Below are 22,147 nucleotides of genomic sequence, written 5' to 3' on the forward strand. Positions count from 1 at the left end.
AACGGTTAAAATATCATTACAACTGCACCCCACACGATGTTCCCATCCTGACTGTCTTGAAGTGAAAAACTGAAGTTGAGAGAACAGTGTCCTCTATAGGCTAAGGCTACCCACATTTGCAATAAGTCACATTAGTTACATAGACCAGTGAGCAAACATTGGAATAAAATACTGATATAAAATATAAAGCTACATTTGAAGTGAATAAAATACCATAGCCTCACCTTGATAGAATAATTAATAATGTACATTCAAAAAGGAATAAACTATATTAATGTGAGCCAGGCATTTTGGCTAATCGATTGATGTCCAGGTTCTATAGGTTTTGTAGAGGTAGTATTACGGATCTGCGTGTCAAAGAAAAGTTTTTTTTTAATTACAAATAGCATAAACGTTTCACTTCTCTCTGGCCGGTGCAGTAGAACCCTGAGCAGCAGAACCGGTGCTCAGAGAGCACGTGGTGGAACGAAGCGGTTTGCAGTGCGGTGCCGCCCACATGTCATCTGCTCCTATGGGAGCGGATAACCACCTGTGGTCTCAAACTAATTAAAACGGTTGCGTTTATTTTTAAAACTGGTTTTTGTTGCCTTCCTCACTATATCACTCTCGTCTCTTGTTGATAAACATTTCCCTGTACATCTCGAACTATGGTTAACCACTAGTTATTGTGGGGGATTTGGCCTACATAGTAGAAGGGTAGCCTATCCCTACACACTTATATCTGGAGGTTAAATGTTTAAGAGATTATGTTGAGTGGAAAATATGCATACAAGATTGCTACAGTATACACATGTACCAATGTAAGCAAACGCCTCTGTAATGAGTGTTGTAATGAAAATAATGAATATTGATCCATAATTACCCTTTAATAAATAAAAGAGATGCTGAACTGTAAAGTGATACAAAAGTAATTGCAGACCATGAGTAGATACAATCTCTTTGAACGGTATACTTTCTGACAGTATGACGTTTATTTTGTGAAACCGTATCATACGTTCGTATATTTAGACTTCATAGATGGATCAGAAACCACAGCGGAGTCTTTTCAATTAAATCTTTTTATTGCCCCTGGATCAGCAATAAATTAGAAAGTAAACCAGCCCGACAAGATGATAGCATCAGGAAATCTCTTGTACAAAGCAAGATAGGCTAATCTACGAAATAAAATGTGCATTGCAAAATATTTGCTTTTTTTAAATAGGATACAAATCTCCAAAACAAACATGATTAATACCAATTAATAGGATATAGTATATACTGTATATATTATAAAGAAAATATTTCCAAGATCATTTTTACTCGGCTGCACACCAGGTGCTAGAAAAAGGTAATTGTAAAAATGTTGATATGTTGAAAGAAAAAGGCCCAGACAAATATAAGCAGTAATGGTACACTTGATTCAATTTGTAACTCTCTCCATGGACGAAAACGACAAACTAAGATTATTGCAATACATTTGCATCAAATAATTCCTTAAAACATAATGGGTAAAGATTGATGATATGATCATGTAAATCAGGGTACTGTATGACAGACGTGTATAAAACACATATCCAGTTGTAATTCTCTCTGCGTCTTACATTCTCCCTTTAATTACCATTTCATGTTAAATGTGACGTTGATGTCATCAAACCTGACGGACCAATCACATTTGTGGCGTTCATTTCTCCCAATGTGACATTTCACACTCTACATTTACCCTCTTCTGACTTACTCTTCTCTAACCCGCAGCACATTCATTTCCTTCTAATTCCCTTCTCTTAAAATACCATTATTTACAGTCCACTATCTCCCACAATCTCTTCTCTTCGCTCACTATATTCATTTACATACATTTACATACTTGAGACTTTTCCCCTCTTCTACGGTCACTTATCTCACCACCATCATCTTTTACAGGCTCTTCCTGTTCCTCTGCAGGTGTGTGTTTGTGTTGTGTTCTCAAGGCCTCTCCTGTTCCCCGTGGTACAGCACTGGGACACATCTACATGTCATACTAATTCATTGGGTTGCTCTACTTTAAAGGACGCTCCTGGGAACAGCCTTTCTGTGTTGGTGTTTGGGAGACATGGTGGCGTCATCCTGAGGGGGCCATTGGGGTTTAATAAGCTTGATATCGTCCTCGAGCTGAAAGGGTTTCTTAGGGGGTTGGGATTGTGGGGGCCATACAACAGATATCTTATTACTATTATGTTTGGTTTCTTTGATTGGTTTTCGGAATTCCTTTTCAAGTGTATTTGACGTGTCTAATGAACTAACACTGCTCTGTGAAATTGAGTATCTCCAATTAAGTTGGTCTGGTAACAGGGTAGGGCCGCTTCCTGAAGGTGGGATCTGTTCGGGGCCATGGTTACCATGGTTCCCTTTGGACTTCAGGAGTTGTTTGTAATGGTGAAGACAGTACAGATGTCCATGGAGAGACACATAGTTGCCAAGGCTGGAAAAGATTACGATTTAGAGTAAAGCACAAACAAGAGATTCAACTACTGCATGCAAGTCAGTTAATAAACTTTCATTTCGGTTTTGGTGATGAAAGTGTTAACGACTCAAAACATACATCCATTTCTTGTTGTGTAGATGTTTTCTTGAATTTACCTTAATTTTGTTCTGCAGTGCTCGCAGCAGAAACAGGATTTATGGAACTTTTTTCTGTCCGCTATTAGAGCATCCATGGGATAAACCCTCCTCCGACACGCCGTACACAGCTCCGACTTGGGAACTCGAACCTGGTGAAGTCAGGGGACCACGTGTTCTTTAATCTCAGTGAGCAAGTACTGTGCTAGTATTTTGTTGTACTTATCAGTACTCTACGCTGTTCGTGCGAATATCAAAAAGCTTATCATACAGCATCACAAAGTTTCATTACAGATCCGAACATACAAAATATGTCACATCTGTGCACACATAGCACCACCCAAATCAGTAAACATGTCACATTTCACACGAATAACACAGGCTCGTCATCCAAAAGGCTTATGTGGTTATAAACTTTAAGATTCCTTCTTGGTTACTCATCACAAAAGCAAACTTCCAAACCCCCTCCATCACATCTGGATCAGCCATGTGAATAAGTGAATGGTTAATATATAGTCAAATGCCATTCCTTTGCGTTAGTTTTCAATCCCATCATGCCGCTCTTTTTACCGGTTGTAACGGTCTTTGCCTGATGCGAAACGACGTGCGCTGTCCTCTCTTCTGAGACGTTGTAGCCGAGACTCTTGAAAACGTTCTCGCTCTCCGTCCACGTCCTGTGGAAGTTCTGGAGCAGCTCCTCCGTGGACGCTTCCGCACGGGCTTCAGCGGCCTTCAGCTCCTGAGCTTTCCGTTTGACCGCGTCAGCGTACGAGAACGGGACGGCCACGGGCGAAGCAGACAGGGTCTTGGAGACGGGCACGGGCGAAGCAGAAAGGGTCTTGGAGTGCTGGGAGACCGTCGTGGTGCAACGTGACCCGACTGTCTTGTTGCCGAATTCATCAACGCTTGAGAATTGCTCAGTGACTGACTTTGTCTCGGAAAACCCTGCTGGCTGAGCTGGCTTTGTTTCCACCTCATCCTGTGGAGGAGGGGAGGGGACGCTCTGCCGAGAGCTGCCCCCTGTTCCCTGAGGACCCTCCTGCTTTGAACTGTCTGATGCTGTTTCGAACTCCTCCTGTTTGCTCTTCTCCTCTTTGAACGCGGCACTCGCTTCACCAAGCTCAAAAACATTTTTAATAGTCCTGATGTCAAATGTTGGCATTTCGTCCTCCAGACTTTCTGGTTTCTCCGATTCAGTCTCAAAGTTCTCCATCTCTGCCCCAAGTCTGTCTGCGATCACAATAGGCTCCTTTCTAATGTAGATTTTCTCTTCTGGTGTTTCGAATTTGTTGACCAGACCTGACAAGTCCACCTTGAGAAGGTCCTCCTCTTTCTCTTGATGTTGGGTCTCTGGTTCCTCCGTGTCTGGGCCCAGCCGTTCGGGGATGTCGATGGGCTCCTTCCGGACATAGGTCTTATTTACCTTCGCTTTACGAGCCTCTTCGAAAAACTCTGTCTTGTCTCTCACTGATGTGGTGACAGTCGATGAGTCAGACGTCTCTGCTGCAGCGTCTGAATCAGTTTGGCGGAAGGAGGCGTCGACCTCTGTGACCTGCTCCGGGTGGCTAGCTGCCTTGTCTGTGTCCGCACTCTGAGCATCCACAGAGCAAGCGTCCTCCCTCACCGATGTCTTATCGCTTGCTGTGTCGGACATTTTCACCGCATGTGTCTCCGTTTTGATTTGCCGATGGAATGAAGCGGGAGATTCCACAATTTCCGATTTCTTTTCAGTGATTTGCTGGGGGGGCAAAATTGGAGGCGGTGTTACTCCGCGGGAGAGCTTTGCTGTAGTGTCCTTCAGTCGAGCCAAGTTCTCCGCCCTGTCGAAGGTGGGGGAGGGGGTGACTCTGTTGATGCGAGACGTCGGGGTGTCGGACCTGCGAGGGGGGGGGGTAGGAGGCGTGGCCGGTCGGTGCAGCGGGGTGGGTGAGGGGGTTACGCGCTGAGGGGAGTCCGTTCTCCGCGCGGACTCGATGGTAATGTAGGTGGGTGAGGGAGGGCGCATCTTTAATGATGGAGAGGGCGCTCTGGGGTCACTTAGCTTCACTGAGATCGTCTCTTGTTTTCTGCTTTCATGTGAAGTCTTTTTCTGCTCTACAACCTTCTTCTGACATTCAACTTTCGCAGAGCCAATACTTATTTTAGATATTCTCTGCGTTGCCCCGCCAATAACAATCTTTTCAGACATCTGCTCATATTCATGCTTCTCCACCGCGCCCTTGCCTTCGAAATACGTTAATTTGGCCTCTGTCAGTTTTTTCACATACTGTACTATTTCTATCAGTTTTTCCATATTATGTTCAGTTGCTTTTTCCTCCAAATCACTTTTCTCCTCTGAGCCAATTAGCCACTCAGGAACTGTATTGAGCAGAGTCTTCACAGACTTGGAATCAATCTTTCCTGTAGTTCCCTGCAGTTCAATTATGTGTGAGATTAACTTTTGAACTTCTGCTTGTCTCTGAACATCCTGTGTGCTCTCTGTTGACATCGTAACAGATTGGCGTTGTGCTGGCTTGCCGGTCACTTTCGCTGGAACATTCTTGCATCCCTGCTTAGACTTCTCTCCAGTCTGTTGATTACCTGTCTCCCCTTTCTTTTTCTGAGAAGCTTTGACTTGCTTTTGAACTGTAACGGTCTCCTGTTGTTGAAAACTCTGATGAACTTTACTTTCCGTGATTATAACCTCTTTGTGGACCTTGCTATGCTCCTCCTTCATGCCTGCGTGCATCTGGACGACCGTGACCTCCTGATTCTGGAGGGACTTCTCAGACACAGAGGCGGCTGCTTCTGCAGGGGCGGCCTGTGTCACACCGTTTGATTTCCGGGACTTCTTCTTCTTGCGTTTGGGAGTCGGAGTCGCTGGAGGTTGATTGTCCTTGGCCTGTGGAGCAGCGGAGAGGTCTGTGTCCTGCCTGACCCCAGGCTCGGACCCTTTCTCCACCCTTTTCTCCACAACCACCTTTTCCTTTTCACTCTCGCTTGTCCGCCTTGTATCTTTGATCTCCACTTGCGTTTCTTGTTTAATGCTCTTCCTTGCCTTTTGTGCTGATTTTCCTGCGTTGACAACAGCCTCCTGTGTGGCCCTGACAGTTATGGAGGGCTGATTAGATACTTTCTCATTTTCATTTATCTTTTTGTTCTCAGATTGGGGTGATTTACCCGTCTTTACATTTTTCACAGTGATTGTGTTTTCTGTTTTTGTTGGCTGATGAGCAACCTTCTCAGCCACAGTGAGATTATCATTTATCTTTTTGTCTTCAGATTGCAAGGATGTATCGGCTTTCATCTTCCTCTCTGTTGTCAGTTCTGACTTTGCCGTGACCTTTACAGACGCAACTGCCTTCTCGGTTATCTTTTTCACTCCAGATTTATCGGAACCCTTTGTTTTTAGATTTTTGAATTCTTTCTTGTCTGTTTGGATCGAATCGTTTTTTGTGACAGCACTGATCGAGGTCTGGACTTTGTTTGTTTCAATCGACTGAGACTGCTGGGAAGAGCTGGAAGCAGTTTGCTGTTTCATTTCCATGAACGTCTGTTGTGTTGAGGATGAAATGGATGTGATCTCCTGAACAGAGGCAACTTTTGAACTCTGATTAGAGACTATATGCTGTTTAGTTGAAGAAATAACAGTGGAGTCTGGCAGATTTTTCACATTTACAGCGCTAATCAAAGCCGTGCTGGAGGGGGGATCTGAATTTTTCACTCGCTTGGATGATTCAGAAGATACTGTGTCTGATTGGACTTGAGTCACAGTCTTTTTAGCCATCTCTTGGGTGAAATCAAATGTTACGCTGCTCTGCTTTGATTGCTCAGTACCTGCGCCCTCAGAGGAAACCATCTGAGGTTGAGCGGTGACTGAGTCGTGTGTAGAAACGGCACCTGGAGGAGCTGGTGAAGGATCATCCTCTTTTAGCTTTCTATATTTTTCTTCTGCTTTTATCAATGGGGTGGTGAATCTGCTCATGTTAGTCTTGGCTTTAATGGACGGAGGAGGGGAAGGAGGAGGTGTGAATCTCACTGGGGAGACACAACCCTTCCTCAGTGGGCGTGGTGAAACAGGTGGCATGGGGATTTCAGAGGAAATCGTTTTTGATGAAAGAACAACAGACTCGGTTTGACTTTTGCTCGTTTCCGCCACTGACGTTCTTGTCGTGGTGGTGTTGGTTGCCGACTGAACCATTCGATTGGTCTGAACCTGCACCTGAGGCTCCAGCTTGGGGACCTTCTGCAACACGGGAGCTTTGACTTTCTTGACGATCATTTTGGTTGCTTTGGCCGGCGCGGGGTGAGGCGTCTGGGAAGGCATGGAGTCTAGCTCCTGCTGAGATGGAGGGGGCGGGAGGAAGTCTTGCTCGGTGGTGCCGGGAGGGGGGGAAGGAGGTGGGGGCAGAGCATCCAGCTCAGAGTCAACAGCGGGTGGGGGAGTTGGGGGAGGGGGAAGGTCGCTGATGGGTGGGGGAGGGGTGGGGCACTGGTTGTCGTGTTCAGACATCGATGGAGGAGGGGGGGGCAGAGGTAGATCAGATTCTTGCAGTGTTGGTTTGGGGACATAAACACCCCTTTTAACTTTGGTTTTATCTAATTTGATGAAACCCTTTCGATTTGAATTCAGATTGCGGAACTCCGTCTTCAAAGTTTTGATGTCGTGGTTCTGGGTGATAGTTTTGTGTTCTACCACGGTAGTGGATTGCTGAGTGGTCTGAGATTCGGTTGTGCTGATTGTGGATTGAGTTGAGTGCGAATGATTCTCCACCGCAGAATTCTCAGTCTTCGAGGAATTAGCAGTTCTTATCTTTTGTACGTTTCTTTGTGCGTCAGCGCTTGTCGTCGTAGCTACAGGGGTCGCTTTGATCTCAGCCTTCACAGGAGTTTTGACTCGCCTGTATGCTCCAATTCTGATTTTAGGAGCTTCGCGCTTCGCTGTCTCCAACAATGACTTAATTGTGCCTTTAACATCCCCCTTTACGACCTCCTCCTTCTCGGACTGGCCTTGTTCCTGAATCTCCTGAGTGTCATACAGAGACTTTATTGACATCTTCACGTCTCCCTCGGTGCTGGGTCGACGCTGCATACGCGGGGAGGCTGGAGCTTCCAGTAGGAGCTGGATAGTTCCTCTCACATCTCCCTGAACATCTATTTCCTGCTGGCAGACCCTCTTATCACTAGAAGCGTCTTGCAGGCACATCATCGCTGAATGAATGTCCCCCCTCACAATCTCCTCCTTCTCCACCTCCTTCACCAGGTGGGTCGCCTTCGCCAGAGACTTCAAAGTTCCTTTGACGTCTCCTGCCACGAGATCCTCGACCGTGTTGTCAACTCTGGAGGTCGCTGACAGCTCAAGGGACCGCAGGGCTCCTTTAATGTTGCCCCGCACGATGTCTGGCTTCTCCACCTCCTTGGAGCGTTTCTGAGCCCTCTCCAGGCAGCGCAGAGATTTGGTTATGTTGCCTTTTACGACTTCCTCTTTCTCCACCACCACAGACTGGTTCACTGACTGTGACAAGGAATTCATAGCAGCTCTTAAATCCCCCCTCACAATTTCCTCTTTCTGCAGACCATCCATCGAGGCCATCGGTTCGGTCATGAAAACCTTCACAGTGCTGTGAACATCTCCAGGAACAATGTCTTCGACCGTACGTTCAATCTGTGCTTGGCTGCGTCCCAGAATGAGTTTTGTTCCTTTAATGTCACCTCCAACTATCTCCTCTTTCTGAGCTTTGTCAGGCAGAGTTTCATCGGGCCCTACTTGGAGCTGTTTGAGATAGTCAAGTGCTCCCGATTCGATACACGTGGAGAAAAAGTTGACATTTCCCTTTTCAGAGTCGTCTACCTTTATCCTTGTCTGTTCCGAGTTCTCCAGGCTTGACAGGCTCTGGAGGGCACTCTTAATGTTGCCCTTGACGATGTCCTCTTTCTCCACGCTCACCTCGTCTTGTTTATTTAGGAGGGAATATATTGTCATCCTCACGTCTCCCTTCTCGTCCTCCTGGATGAGCACTCCACGTTTGGCGGAGCCTCCCTCCTTCAGAAGACTGTTCACCGCTTCCTGAATGTCTCCTCGAATGATTTCCTCTTTTTCCACAGTGCTGTCTCTCTCCTGGCTGAGCAGCTGCTGCACTGTTGTGCTGATGTTTCCTTTCTCTTCTGAATCGATCACGATGCCTCTCTCCTTTGTGTCCCGCCTGTTCAGGAGATTCATCATAATGCTCTGCATGTCCCCGTGTATCACCTCCTCCTTCTGGATCTCTGGAGCCTGCTTGTTCATTAGCTGGTATTTTGCCATTCTGATATCCCCAATTTCATCTGCTTCAAGGAGAATTCCCTTTGAACTTACCATTTTCTGACTGTAAAGTTCCTCAAGGGTTCCTTTGATACTTTTCCCCACGATTTCCGTCTTCTCCATACTGGTCTCGTTAAAGTCGTGGAACGGAGTGGTTTCAAACAGCCATGTTGTTGTCTGCACGTCTGCCTTGGGGATTTCTTCTCGAGTGAAGATGCCGTTCTCATCCACCTCTTTAATGTGGTCGAGGGGATTCTTCTCAAAGAGCCAAACGGATTGTTTCACATCACCCTTTGCTACCTCCTCCTTCATGACTGTCTCCACAATGTTTTCAGAGCTCATGCTACGTATTTTGTCAATTGTCTGGGTTTCAAACATCCATTTGGCTGTCCTCACATCGCCTTTTTGAATCTCGCTGACATTCACCGTTCGCACAGATGTCTGCGCCAGGTCATCAGACTCAAAGCGTCTTTTGTTCATTCGGACATCTCCTCCTTGAATATCATCTACAGTTTTGACTAACATCTTTTTGTCCTCTGCGATCCTGTCTAGAGGCTGCGTCTCAAATCTCCACTTTGCGGACGTGACATCTCCTTTCTGAACGTCCTCCTGTGTGACAGACTTGATTATGTAGACCTCATCAGTATCTCTGATAGAATCAAGGCGCTTGGTTTCAAATAACCATCGGGACCCTACCACATCTCCACGCATGACCTCCTCACTGGTGACCGTCGTGACCTCATGGTAATGGCCTTCTTTATCCTGAATGGCGTACAGTGGCTGAGTCTCGAACATCATGGTGTAGTTCTTCACGTCCCCTTTTTCTTCGTCTTCACGGACAATTTTCTGCATTTTCGTAACGTGTGTCTCCTCTGTCTCGGAAGACGCCTCTTGAATTGTGTCCAAGGTGTAGGTTTCAAAAATAAAACGACCTTTATCGACATTGCCGCCTTGCACGTCCTTCACAGTACGGCCGCTTACGGATTCATCTTGGCTGTCACGAATCGTATCTATGGATTGGTTCTCAAAGAGCCATCTGCAGTTAACAACATTTCCTTTCTGTATGTCCTCTGACTGAAGGCTCTTCAGCTTGTGCATGACTTCCTTAGATGTTGAGGTCATGATATCTGATGTCTGGTTCTCAAAGATACACTTCATGTGAGACACATCGCCAGATTGAACGTCTATCTCAGTTATTCTCTTAAAACCTTCCTCCTCCCCCGTGAGATTCTCAAGGTTCTCTGTCTCAAAGAGGAAGCAAGCCATTCTTACGTCTTTGCCCTGAACATCGTCTTGTTTCACAGTACACGCTTTCAGAACCGTTTCTGTCTCATCTCGGATAGTATCGAGCGCTTGTGTCTCAAACAGCCACGTGCAGGTCTTCACATCTCCTTTGTGAATCTCTTCACTTTCATCTTCAACCTTGATTTCTGCCCTCTCGTATAGGACGTCCATTGGTTTAGTCTCAAACAGCCACTTGCAGGTTTTCACATCACCTTTCACAACGTCAACTTTGTCTGTAGTCCCAACATCTTCTTCATCCTCCATATTGCTGAAGTATTTAATAGCATCGAGAGGCTGTGTTTCAAACAGCCACTTGGCGGTTTTCACGTCCCCGGACTCAACCTCTTGTTTGGATATTCCCTTGATAATTTGGAAATTGTTTATGCTTTCATCAAATTGGTCGATGGGGCGAGTTTCGAACATCCATTTGCAAGATGTGACGTCTCCTTTGACCACCTCTTCACGGCGCACTGTCTTCACCTCGTGGTAGTGTCCAGAGCTGTCCTGCATGGCGTACATGGTTGTCGACTCAAAGAGGTCTTTGTTCGATTTCACAGAGCCACACGTGACACCTTCTACAAGGATCTTTTGAGATTCGTCCTTTCTGCTCAGGTCGGTAGTTTCAAATATCTTCTTGTAGTTTGAGACGTCCCCTTTATTCATCTCCCCGAGGTCGACGGTGCGAACCACCTCCTTCTTCTCATCTCTAATGCTCTCCAGGGGTTGGCTTTCAAAAAGCCACTTTTGGTGTCTAACATCCCCCTTCTCTTCTTCCAGGGCTACCATTTTTTGAAGTTTACCCACCTCAGCAAGCTCTTTCAAATCGTCACTTGGGACTGTCTCAAAATAGTTTCTTGCTGATCTGACATTACCGGAAATAATCTCCTCTTTAGATAAGGGCCTCGAGTTTGAATCGTCTTTCAGTGTATCCATGGGCTGTGTCTCAAACACCCAGCAGTTCTTTCGGACGTCGGCCTTGACGGTTGTACCATCCTCTTGAGTGAGGTCTTCCTGCAGGTTCACAGTTCGAACAACCTCTTTTTTCTCTTCTCTTATGTGCTCCAATGGTTGAGTCTCAAACAGCCACTTTTGATGTCTCACGTCTCCTCTCTCCTCCTCGTGCGCCAGAGCCTTTTTAAGCTTCCCAACTTCAAGACCATTCTTAGCAGCGGACTTTGGACTGGTCTCAAAAAAGTGTCTTGCGGATCGGACGTTACCCCCAATTACTTCCTCTATGGTAGGGGGTCTGGCGTTTGAGTCGTCCTTCAGAGAGTCCATGGGCTGAGTTTCGAACACCATGCAGTGTTTCCTAACGTCAGCGCCTACGATCTCCTCCCTCTGCAGCTTGGTACTTTCCCAGTCGTCGTTTAAAGCGTCCAACGTCTTGGTCTCAAAGAGCCACCTACCCCAGCTGCCTCTGTTGTTGTCTTCCAAGGAGAGGCTGCACACCAGCTTGACGGCGGTGCACGTCTTGGCGGCCATGTCCAGGGGCTGGGTGTCAAACAGCCAGCGGGAGGTGGTGGAGGAGTGGGTCTCCATCTCCACCTTCCTCACAGACTTGATCTCCAGCAGCTGGCCCGCTGCCTGGCCCATGAGGACGCATGTGACCTGGGTCTCAAAGGTGCTGGTGACGATCTTGGCTTCTCCTTTAATCTCCTCCAGGACGGACCTCAGGCTGAGCAGGTGACTCTCGTCGATGGTCTCCGTGTGGCCCAGCGTTTCCATGTACTGACTCTCCACCATGTACACCGTGGAGTTCACGTCCTCTTCGGTGAACACGAGCTCTTTGGTCAGCTCCTGCTCCCCCTGCCTCCTGTTGAGCGTCTCCATGGGCTGCGTCTCGAACAGCCAGGCGGCCGCGCGGACGTCTCCCTTGTCCAGCTTGTTGAACTTGTTCCTGTATTCGGTGGACTCTGTGTTGTGAGAGCCCAGCTCGTCAATGGGCTGGGTCTCAAACATCCACGCCGTGCGCCTCACGTCCTTCCCCACGATGATCTCCTGCTGGGTGATCTTCTTATCGTCCTCCTCCTCGGGGTGCTCGTCTTTGATGGCGTCCAGCGGTTTGTTTTCAAACATCCAGCGCATCGACTGGACCTCTCCGTGGAGGATTTCATCCCATTCCAGATACTCTTGGTCTGGGCTCATGCTGATGTTGTTAGGACTGCTTCCGTCGTCGTAGTACATGTATTCCTGACAGTCTTGTTGCGTCTCAGACACATCGGTGTGGTACTCTTTCTCGATGTTCTTGCGAACCTCAGGATGGATGTGCTTGTAGAGACGTTTCAACTCAAAGAGGTTTCTCTGTTTTGAGTACTCCTCGCGGTTCATTGGTTGTTTGGACGTGTAACTTGCTTCTGGGGGCTCCGGGGAGTAGAATTCTCCTGGCATGTCTGGACTGTCTGGCGGGAGCTGCAGTAAGTCTGGAGGGGGAGGCGGGAGGTTCTCTGATTCCTCTGGTGGTGGTGGAGGGAAGTATTCAGCGTCTTCGTAGTCAAAGAGACCTTGGTTTGAGGCTTCACAAGCTGGAACTTTGTACATCTCAACAGTTGAGACTTTTTGAGATACATTGGAGGACCACTCAGAGCGGTTTACATCACGTTCCATCTTTTTGGGGGAAAAAATATTTATGAAACATTGTTAGAGAAGATTCCTGCTTGTTTATAAAAGCGGGAGAACTTTGTTACCGTTTCTACAGTAAAAAAAAAGAAGGAATTTTTGAGGAATTTTTGAGGAATTACTAAAAGTATGTATTATAATACAGTTTATATTATAATACATCATCATTTATATCATCTTTATTGTGTTCACGTGGATTTGAGCTAATAGGTTGGAAGATGTAACTGAATTACCTTAACTTTCTTGCTGGGAGCAGCTTCTTCTATGGTTTTTTCAAAGCGATCCCTCAGCTCCTTGGTGGTGAGTCTTGGGAGGTCCTCCTCTGTGGATGTTCACACCACATGAGCAACACTGTCTGCATCTACTGGGACTCCACCAGAGTGGGTGCCATCACAAGAGAACCATCACATGTCCATGCTGGGGTTACCTGCTTCCTGATCGTGGTTGTCATAACTGGAGGTCAAGTTGTTTTCTTCATGTGTGACCTGTACGAAAACGTATGGGCGGATATAAATCAAATCCTACGCTGTTCAAAGCGATCATCTCATGCAGTACACTGTATGGAGTCTCAATCAAGCAGCAGATCTTAAATAGCGGTTGGCACGGTAGCCGTTTTGAAGAGCCTTTTGAGATTTGAACGCGTTTTTTTTTTTTTTTTTTTTTTTTACCATGTCATTCTGGTAGAAATGGATGTGCTGGTTGGCTGGGACAACGTGTCTGACGTTGCCTCTCACTGTGACCTCGGAGCTGGACACTTCCTGTCGGGAGAAACACACTGGCTGTCACACACACAACACACAGCATGCACACAGGAACACACTAGGCACCATCACAGCAGGACTTTCAGCGCTTCCTCTCATGGGGGCGAAATACTATAATTGCCTGGAGAGTATTTAATTATTGCTCAAACTGTGGAGGATAAGCATCCATCATTACTGACAATCAGGATAAAGGCTTGATAATTAGAGGGTTTATCCCACCATACTTTGCCCTAATTACAGAAAGAGAAAGTGCACTCTAGCAGTGGATGAATGCCAGTACCTCGAATCACTCACATTGTCAGTCTGGAGAGACAGAGACACCTATTTGCGTCAAGTCTTCTCACAATGAGTCACACAATCGAGTTTACCTGCCTACAGAAATGCAGCCATTACAACCGTAAGACGGTGCTTTTACAGACACAAGGTCGACCAGGATAATGTCTGTTTCTGCATGGTGACTGTGGCAGTAAGTGGTCAGGATGGTAACACATGTGACCCAGATCCTGAGAGCTCTACACAGGCGCTTGATGCAATGCTAACAAACGCTGAGAGCCTGTTCAATCATTCAACATTCCCCCAGATTCATGGTCTCTGGATGAGTGACTCGTCCTCTGCGGGGTATCTCATGCCCGCTGGAACAGAGAGAGGGAAATGGATGGATGGTCGGATGGATGGATGGGCAGATGGATGGGTGGCAGAGAGGCAGAATTAGACCCGCTGGGGTCAGACCGAACGCACCCATCGTTTCATTGCAGGCACTCTGTTTCCCTTTATGCATTAGGCCCAGCTAACGTCTACCCAGACCCCCCTAATTACCTGCACGCTTCTGTGATGGACATGGAACTGGGTCACATTGTGCGATGTTGCAGTTTCCTGGGCTTCAAATTGTTTTCTGACGCTGGCTAGCCCCCCAGGCAGGGAACAGACCTCCGACTCCTCCATGACCTAATGAAGCAGGGAAATATCATTAGCAGGCTTCACTTCTACACGGCCTGGAATCAGACAGATGCCTAATGAACCACTGCCTCCTGTGTGCCCATGGAAACACTGCTGCAGCTGTACAGAGCCATAGCAAACAGACGTAACACACACACACACATACAGACACACACACACACACACACACAGGGAATGGGATATAAATGCATGTGACATATTGTTTACACAATGGCAGGACAATATTTAGAGCTGGTTGCTTTTAGAGGAGCAGTGTGACTGGATGGTGTCTGGTCGTGTTCCTGCAACGGTGGAGTTCCTATGACAGCTCTCAGATCCAAGACATGAGTAATGGAAACCAGAGTTCTCCTGCAGGGGGCATTACAGCAACAGGTTATTGTGTTGCCTGCCCCTCCTCTCTGTCTGTGTCCAGTAAGAGAGGGCTTTCTATTTCCCTGGGTCTGACTGCCCTGCTGAACTCACCCACTGGTCAGCTGTCATCACGTTCCACTTACAGGGCTGACAAAGCCATCAGCAGCTATCATAACACTGGCTGCCCTCCCACACCGTGCGTGACAGCCAGCACTGGGCTACGCTGGCATGACCGGGCCTGTGGCACACTGCGGACCAAGCAGGTCCTTAGAATGTGCCATGAAGGATCTCTGTAACCTGGAAGGACCAAATTCTCAATTCTTCAGAATGTCAGATTTAATCGCTGTCGGCCTGGCTAATGAGGCAGCAAAACGTGTATCTCAAAATAGTGGAGGCAGCTGATTACAATGGCCAATCCAAGTTAATGTCATTTTTAAATGAGTTTTACCCAGGCTCTGTGTGTGTGTGTGTGTCCATGAGTGAGTGCAAGCATGTGTGTGTGTGTGTGTGTGTGTGCGTGTGTGTCCATGAGTGAGTGCAAGCATGTGTGTGTGTGTGTGTGTGTGTGCGTGCGCACGCGTGTGTGTGTGCGTGCGCGCGTGTGTGTGTGCGCGTACCCTGCTGGAGACGTCTGTCTGGTCTGTGGCCATAAGGTCTGTCGGTCTGTCGGTGGGACACTTGTCACTTCGACCTCAGAGCGAATTCTGTTCCTCTGGTTCTACTTTTCCTCAGGTCCTGCCCTGGATCCACCCGCGCTGCCGGCAGCTGGGCCAGTCACACACAACACGACACACACAACACAACACAACACACACAACACACACAACACAACACACACAACACAACACAGGCTCATTAGTGGGTGCAGCAGGAGCTTCGCACCTCTGAACCACTCTCTCATGGAGAGGCTGTTACCAGGGGAGCCGTGCAAACAGTCCAAACAGAGGAAATAAAGAACTCAGTTATTTATAATCACGTTATCCATCGATCCATCAAGCGTAAACACAGGGGGGGATGTGTGTGAAGTGAAACAGTTCAATCACATCTTTGTGTTTGCATAGCAGCAGACAGAGAAATTTTTTCTTGACAATGAGGGATCGGATTTCAAATCTAGCTGAAGACCGCACAAGGTTACAACGTTCTTGGAAAGCATGGACGGATGGCTGCCTCTTCTGCCTCGTCTGCCTCATCTCCCTCGTTACCCAGAAGACATTCATGCAAATGTAGGAAGTACGAGAGCTGTAAACAACATGTGCGACTTAAAAAATAGTTTTAAAGTTCTAAATCTGATGGTGACAGCCAACCATGAATCTTTCAGTCATCATTCAACACATCATTCATCACTCTCAGATGGCTTCAGAGGTCTCTATGCAATATCATGACAAACATGAGTGCTGACACGCACAGAGCACCGAGTACAGAGCCTCTTGGCTGGGCGTGCCCTCCCTGGAGGGAGCGTGGTGGCGTGGTGGCTAACCCTAACCCTCCCTGGAGGAGATTCATTCAAATCAATTAAGTTAGTCCCTGCGGACAGCCAGTTTTATAGATGGGGGATATAGATTTATGTTTGGCTCTGTGCTGTAAAACATTGTTAAGTTAATGAAGGCGTGACAGGGCAGACTGTTAACAGTCCCCGTGGAAAACACATTAGACCTGGAGCTGAGGCAGCACTGTGTCGCTGTGACGTCGAGGAGGAGAGGAGGAGCGGAGAGGAAGAGAGGAGGAGAGGAGGAGAGGAGGAGAGACGGAGAGGAGGAGAGGAAGAGAGGAGGAGAGGAGAGGAAGAGAGGAGGAGAGGAGGAGAGAAGGAAAGGAGGAAAGGAGAAGAGGAGAGGAGGAGAAGAAGAGAGGAGGAGAGGAAGAGAGGAGGAGAGGAGGAGAGGAGAGGAAGAGAGGAGGAGAGGAGGAGAGAAGGAAAGGAGGAAAGGAGAAGAGGAGGAGAGGAGGAAAGAAGGAGAGGAGAGGAAGAGAGGAGGAGAGGAGGAGAGGAGGAGAGGAGGAGAGAAGGAAAGGAGGAAAGAAGGAGAGGAGAGGAGGAGAAGAAGAGAGGAGGAGAGGAAGAGAGGAGTGCACGCTCACCTCACCTCTCATGGCCGGCCGCTGTGACGCTACAAAACACCGGGCAAGAGGGGGACTTTGTCATTAAGAACTAAAAAGCGCAAAACGCTGAGGGATCTTGGATCATAATTTGAAATGGTGTATTTCGTCTAATTTGTCAGATTCATATTGTTTTGGATCATAATTAGCATTTGCCACATGGGTTCTGAACAGTAGCCAACTGTTATTTTATCAAAACTGAATGAAAAATAGAACTCTGTCAGCAGGAAATTCAGTCATGCTGGAAATGTGAGAGGATATTTCCCTTACGTAATATGATTTATGACAGCAAAGCACAGATTTAATCATTTCAAATTATGTTTTGTTGCATCAATATGCAATGAGGTTCCCAGTCAATGAAACATGTCAAATCTCTTCAAGGCACTCCAGAGAATATTTCTCATCGAAGGGACACTTCTTTGAACTGAAGATAAAAAAGTTAAGATACGGAATATTTCACAATTTATAAGTTACAAAAAAAAACTTTTTGTTTGATCTAGTAAACAATTGTCTGGATGTAAATCAGTGTGCACCCTAATCAACTCAACATGTCTGGGGAACAATACAAACTGTGAAAAGCCCAGAATGACACACAATTTATAACTTTGCTTTTGGTACTTTGTCATAAGACCGCAGCATGTTGGAGAAGAGCTCTCTCCTTACTCTATTTTAGCCCCCAAGGAATGACAGCTATGCTAGATCAATCCCATCAGCCTGTCAGAGCGGAGGGGGGACAAGCAGAGGCACTTCCCTAACTAAGGCAGGTTTCACCTACTCCAAAACCATCAATCCACTTTGGCTATTGTATATATAATCAGTGCTCTATGCTTTTCAATCATACAAAGCTATAACGTTTTAAAATTATTTTGCCAGTTGCCATTGCAGGAATGCAATATTTCATGTACAGAGGACTGCGAATCCGATGCCAAATGTGTCTACAGTCTCGGGCCTATCTCATGTTGGGTTGGGAGCTCACGTAACAGGAAAGTGAAGTAATCTAGGCGCCAAGTACCTGCAAAAATAAATCAACCCTATTTTAAACTTTGGTGCCTGGCAGAGTCGTGTTTCTCACTGAAAGCTGAAGAGAAACTGCAGGTCCGTGCTTAGTTGTCCCAGAGAAGTGGATCTCGTCATCTCCGCATCCAAACACAGTTAACGTACGACAAAGTACCTCTGAATCTGTAGGATTCATATGGGGTTTCCACGGCGGCACCTCCTTTCATAGAAACGCCATCTGTCTTTGACAGAGTGCCAGATACCTTGTTTGCGGTATGTTCAGATCAGCAGGTATGTTGAACCTGCCCTTCAACTGGACGTGAGTCCTTCAGGTTGCTTGCGAACCCAAACTTTCCCAAATCAAAATGCCCCTGTTGCTCCAGGTGGACCCACAGTCTGATTGCTAAACGTCAGTCCATCAGCCCTGGCCCATGGTGATACACAGTGTCTGATTGGCCTGCTATTCTGAGGGTGTTTGCAGGGAGGGAAAACTGCTCAAGCCTTGTCAGACCCCGCTCCAGAAACATGGATTAAGCGCTCAAAACCTACAACTTGGATATAAAGGTTCTTTTTCACATTTCTACTTTTTTTTTTACACATAAGTTCCTCAAGTTTGACAATAAGTGACAGCACAGTACATTAACATCAGGGTAAACTAATCAGTGGCCATGTGCTTCTAACCAGAGCCTGCATTAGTAGCACTGTGAGCACCCTTAACCCAACACAAACATGTTGCCGTATAAAGGCTGTGCCACCTACCAGGTCAACGAAGTCTATAAAACTGCTCACTCAGAAGGTAGAATCCCACACGAAGGCCAAAGCCACCCCTGTCCTGCAGGGCGTCTGTCAGAGCCCCAAGCAAATCCCAGTCAGAGTTGGAGACCAGCTCCAGCAGTACGCGTCCTCCTCTGTCCAGCGAGCGCACAGGGACAGCTGATTTTATTTTAGACCCCCCGCCCACTTGTAAAACCATGGGCCCAGGGGCGCTTTTTTTAGCAGGTGAAGCTTTCGTGCCTTTCGTGTCAACTCCCAGAAATCGACATGCGCATACTTCCTGTAGGCCATCACTCCAGGACCGGACCTCTGTCCGCCGATAAATCAGATCACGCCGGTTACATCATCACCAGTCTCCAGCATGGCCCACTGTCCGCACTGATGCTGCAGCTGTCTCAGGCTTTCACACAGACCCAATCACATACATGACATACATCAGGAGGGCTACAACAAATACTTAAACGGTCTCTCTGTCCTAAAATACCCCAGACAGTGTGAAGAGGACGACAGGGGACTGATTGTTTGAGTGACAGTTAATGGCAGCGAAAACGACCCTTTCCCCCGCCCCCCCCACCGCCCCCCCCACCTCTTCTACCATGTGATGTGTGTTGTTGGGTCCAGGGGTGTAATATTAGGTGATGTCATGATGTGGGCACACAGGGGTGGAGGGAGGGAGGGAGGGAGGGAGGGAGGGAGGGAGGGAGGGAGGGAGGGAGGGAGGGAGGGAGGGAGGGAGGGAGGGAGGGAGGGAGGGAGGGAGGGAGGGAGGGAGGGAGGGAGGGAGGGAGGGAGGGAGGGAGGGAGGGAGGGGGATGATGGGGGGGGGGAGATGATGGGGGGGGGAGCATGGCTGGCAGAGGAGACACCTGCGGCTCGTCGTTAGAAAGAGAGAGAGGGGAGGAGAGAGAGACAGAGAGAGACAGAGAGAGAGAGAGAGAGAGAGAGAGAGAGAGAGAAAGAGGAGAGAGAGACAAGAGAGATTGAAAGACAGAGAGGGAGAGAGGAGGAGAGAGACATAGAGAAACAAAGAGAGAGAAACAGAGAGAGAGAGAGAGAGAGAGAGAGAGAGAGAGAGCTGGGCTGCTCGCCCCTGGCTGGTTTGGCTCAGCTGGAGTGAGAACTGAGGCGCCAGCCTGACTCTGGTATCCCCTGGAGACAGAGAGGAGGGGGAGGGGGGGAGAGGAGGGGTGTGGAGGGGGGAGGTGGGGAGGAGGGGAGGAAGGGAGGAAGGGAGAGGGGTGGGTTGAAGGGTGAGGTGGGGATAGGGTTGGGTATTGAGATCCGGTTCCAAATTTCCAAGAACCATGGATTCAATAAGACACGCATTTTGTTATTCATTTTGGTTGCTAACTTGATGAAACAAAGATGGCAGAGTGGGGCACAAAAAAGGCAAAAATGGCGGAGAGCTCTGAGATAATTAGTGGTGAAATTTGGCCAATAGAAATGAATGGATGGATGTTGAGGATCAGGATGAGGACTATGTTTCACAAACACATATGAAACACAGACAAACACATATGAAACACACACAAACACATATGAAACACACACACAAACACATATGAAACACACACAAACACATATGAAACACACACAAACACATATGAAACACACACAAACACATATGAAACACACACACAAACACATATGAAACACACACACAAACACATATGAAACACACACAAACACATATGAAACACACACAAACACATATGAAACACACACAAACACATATGAAACACACACACAGAAACATATACGTATGAGTGGTCGTATAGGCCATAATTCATACTTGGTCTCACATACATGCCATGACCTCACATACAGTACATACCATTATACTCTCACATATATACCATTATACTCTTGCACATAAACGACTTGGTCTCACATACGACACCATAACCTCAGATATATACCATTATACTCTCACACATACACCATTATACTCTCACATACACTATCTTACTCTCACATATACACCATTATACTATTATAATCATCAATTCAAATGAAAATTTGAGATCATTAGAAGTGAGACAACGAGCTAGGTTTGATTCAAGAGCACCTCCAACCATCAGAAATGGTCTTCCTGGTCGCCCTCAGTACAGTATACGTAGTGATGATTGAACGAAGACAGGCATACGTAGCCTCAAGTGCACCCAAACTTTTCCGACTGTCACTCCTTCCTAACTGCTGGCTAATCAAAATGAAGGAAAACATTGTCCGTGTGTAAGGATCAGGCTCGCTAAATAATCTTTGCAAACCCATGCTGTCAGTTCCCATGCTGTCAGTTTCCCTTATAATGTCATGAACACACCGCGTTGGATTAGTAAAAAACAACGTAATGTCCTCCTCATTACCATTAACGTCCACAAAAACGAACGGGCCTAGCAAAAGAAGCTAAATCAAATGAAAAATCATGTCAACCATGTTAAACTTGCTAACAAAAAACTGTAAATGTCTATTTTAAAGGTGACATGACATGCTGTTTTTGGATGCTTTTATATAGGCCTTAGTGGTCCCCTAATACGATATCTGAAGTCTCTTTCCCGAAATTCAGCCATGGTGCAGAATTATAGTCACTACAAGTAGTCCCACAATCTACGGCAGCGTATTGCTGCCACACCAGAAAAAAAAAAACGGATCAGTATCATGTTATAACATGATACGTTTCTTGTTATAACAAGATGTTTATCATGTTATAACAAGTTATTTTCACGTTATAACGTGAAACTTATCACGTTATAACGTGAAACTTATCACGTTATAACAAGATAAGCTATCTTGTTATAACGTGAAACTTATCACGTTATAACGTGAAACTTATCACGTTATTTCAATAGTTCGTATACTATCCGGTGTGCAGAGAATAGGGATCATTGAGGAACATGGCTCATTTACAAGACTTGGTTAAGTTTTACTTCATGCTTGGGCTGAGACATGGCGAGATTCTGCTTTTATTGAGCGTGGTGGATGATATTGCTATAAGTATGCGTACATTAAGAAGAATTTTAAAATGCATGGGGCTGTACAGAAGGAAGAATGAGTCCGACCCTCTGGAGGTAGCATCATTTCTTAATGATCAACTGGAGGGGCACGGGAGGCTTAATGGATACAAGCTACACCATCTAAATTGCATCCAAGCTGGGTATGTTGTGACCCAAAGTACAGTGAGGCATTTGTTAAAGTTTCTAGACCCCCGTGGTGTTGAGCAACGACGGAGAAATCGCCTGAAGCGACGCATGTACGTTAACCCTGGGCCTAATTTTATGTGGCACGTTGACTCATATGACAAACTAAAGCCATATGGTATATGCATAAATGGAGCGATTGATGGCTTTTCAAGACTTATGGTTTGGCTTCATGCCTATTCTACAAACAACAATCCCAAAATCATCGCTAGTTATTTCATAGCAGAAGTTGAGAAGAGGATGGGGACAGCTGCCAGAATTCG

At 46.8% G+C, this 22,147-nt stretch overlaps 1 protein-coding gene across 1 annotated transcript; it reads right to left on the reverse strand.

Moving 5' to 3' along the window:
- Positions 1-1,042: 1,042 nt before the first annotated feature.
- xirp2b (xin actin binding repeat containing 2b) lies at positions 1,043-18,846 on the reverse strand. The gene is made up of 9 exons (XM_084689548.1): positions 18,676-18,846; positions 15,441-15,588; positions 14,332-14,460; positions 13,423-13,512; positions 13,182-13,239; positions 12,988-13,076; positions 3,145-12,742; positions 2,596-2,726; positions 1,043-2,437 (listed from the first exon to the last, which is right to left on the reverse strand). Exons 2-8 carry the CDS (start codon positions 15,471-15,473, stop codon positions 2,635-2,637), a joined length of 10,089 nt encoding a protein of 3,362 aa, XP_084545674.1. The 5' UTR covers positions 15,474-15,588; positions 18,676-18,846; the 3' UTR covers positions 1,043-2,437; positions 2,596-2,634.
- Between the last annotated feature and the right edge of the window lie 3,301 nt (positions 18,847-22,147).

Source organism: Hypomesus nipponensis, chromosome 23 (assembly GCF_054491055.1).
Source record: "Hypomesus nipponensis isolate SF chromosome 23, ASM5449105v1, whole genome shotgun sequence".
In the NCBI taxonomy this organism is placed as follows: domain Eukaryota; kingdom Metazoa; phylum Chordata; class Actinopteri; order Osmeriformes; family Osmeridae; genus Hypomesus; species Hypomesus nipponensis.

Coding starts and splice junctions, on each gene's coding strand:
- xirp2b (XM_084689548.1), bottom strand. CDS start 15,473: ATGGCCACAGACCAGACAGACGTCTCCAGCAGG. Junction 14,461..15,440: donor AGACAGACGTCTCCAGCAGG/GTACGCGCACAC, acceptor CTGCTTCATTAG/GTCATGGAGGAGTCGGAGGT. Junction 13,240..13,422: donor ATTTCTACCAGAATGACATG/GTAAAAAAAAAA, acceptor GTTTTCGTACAG/GTCACACATGAAGAAAACAA.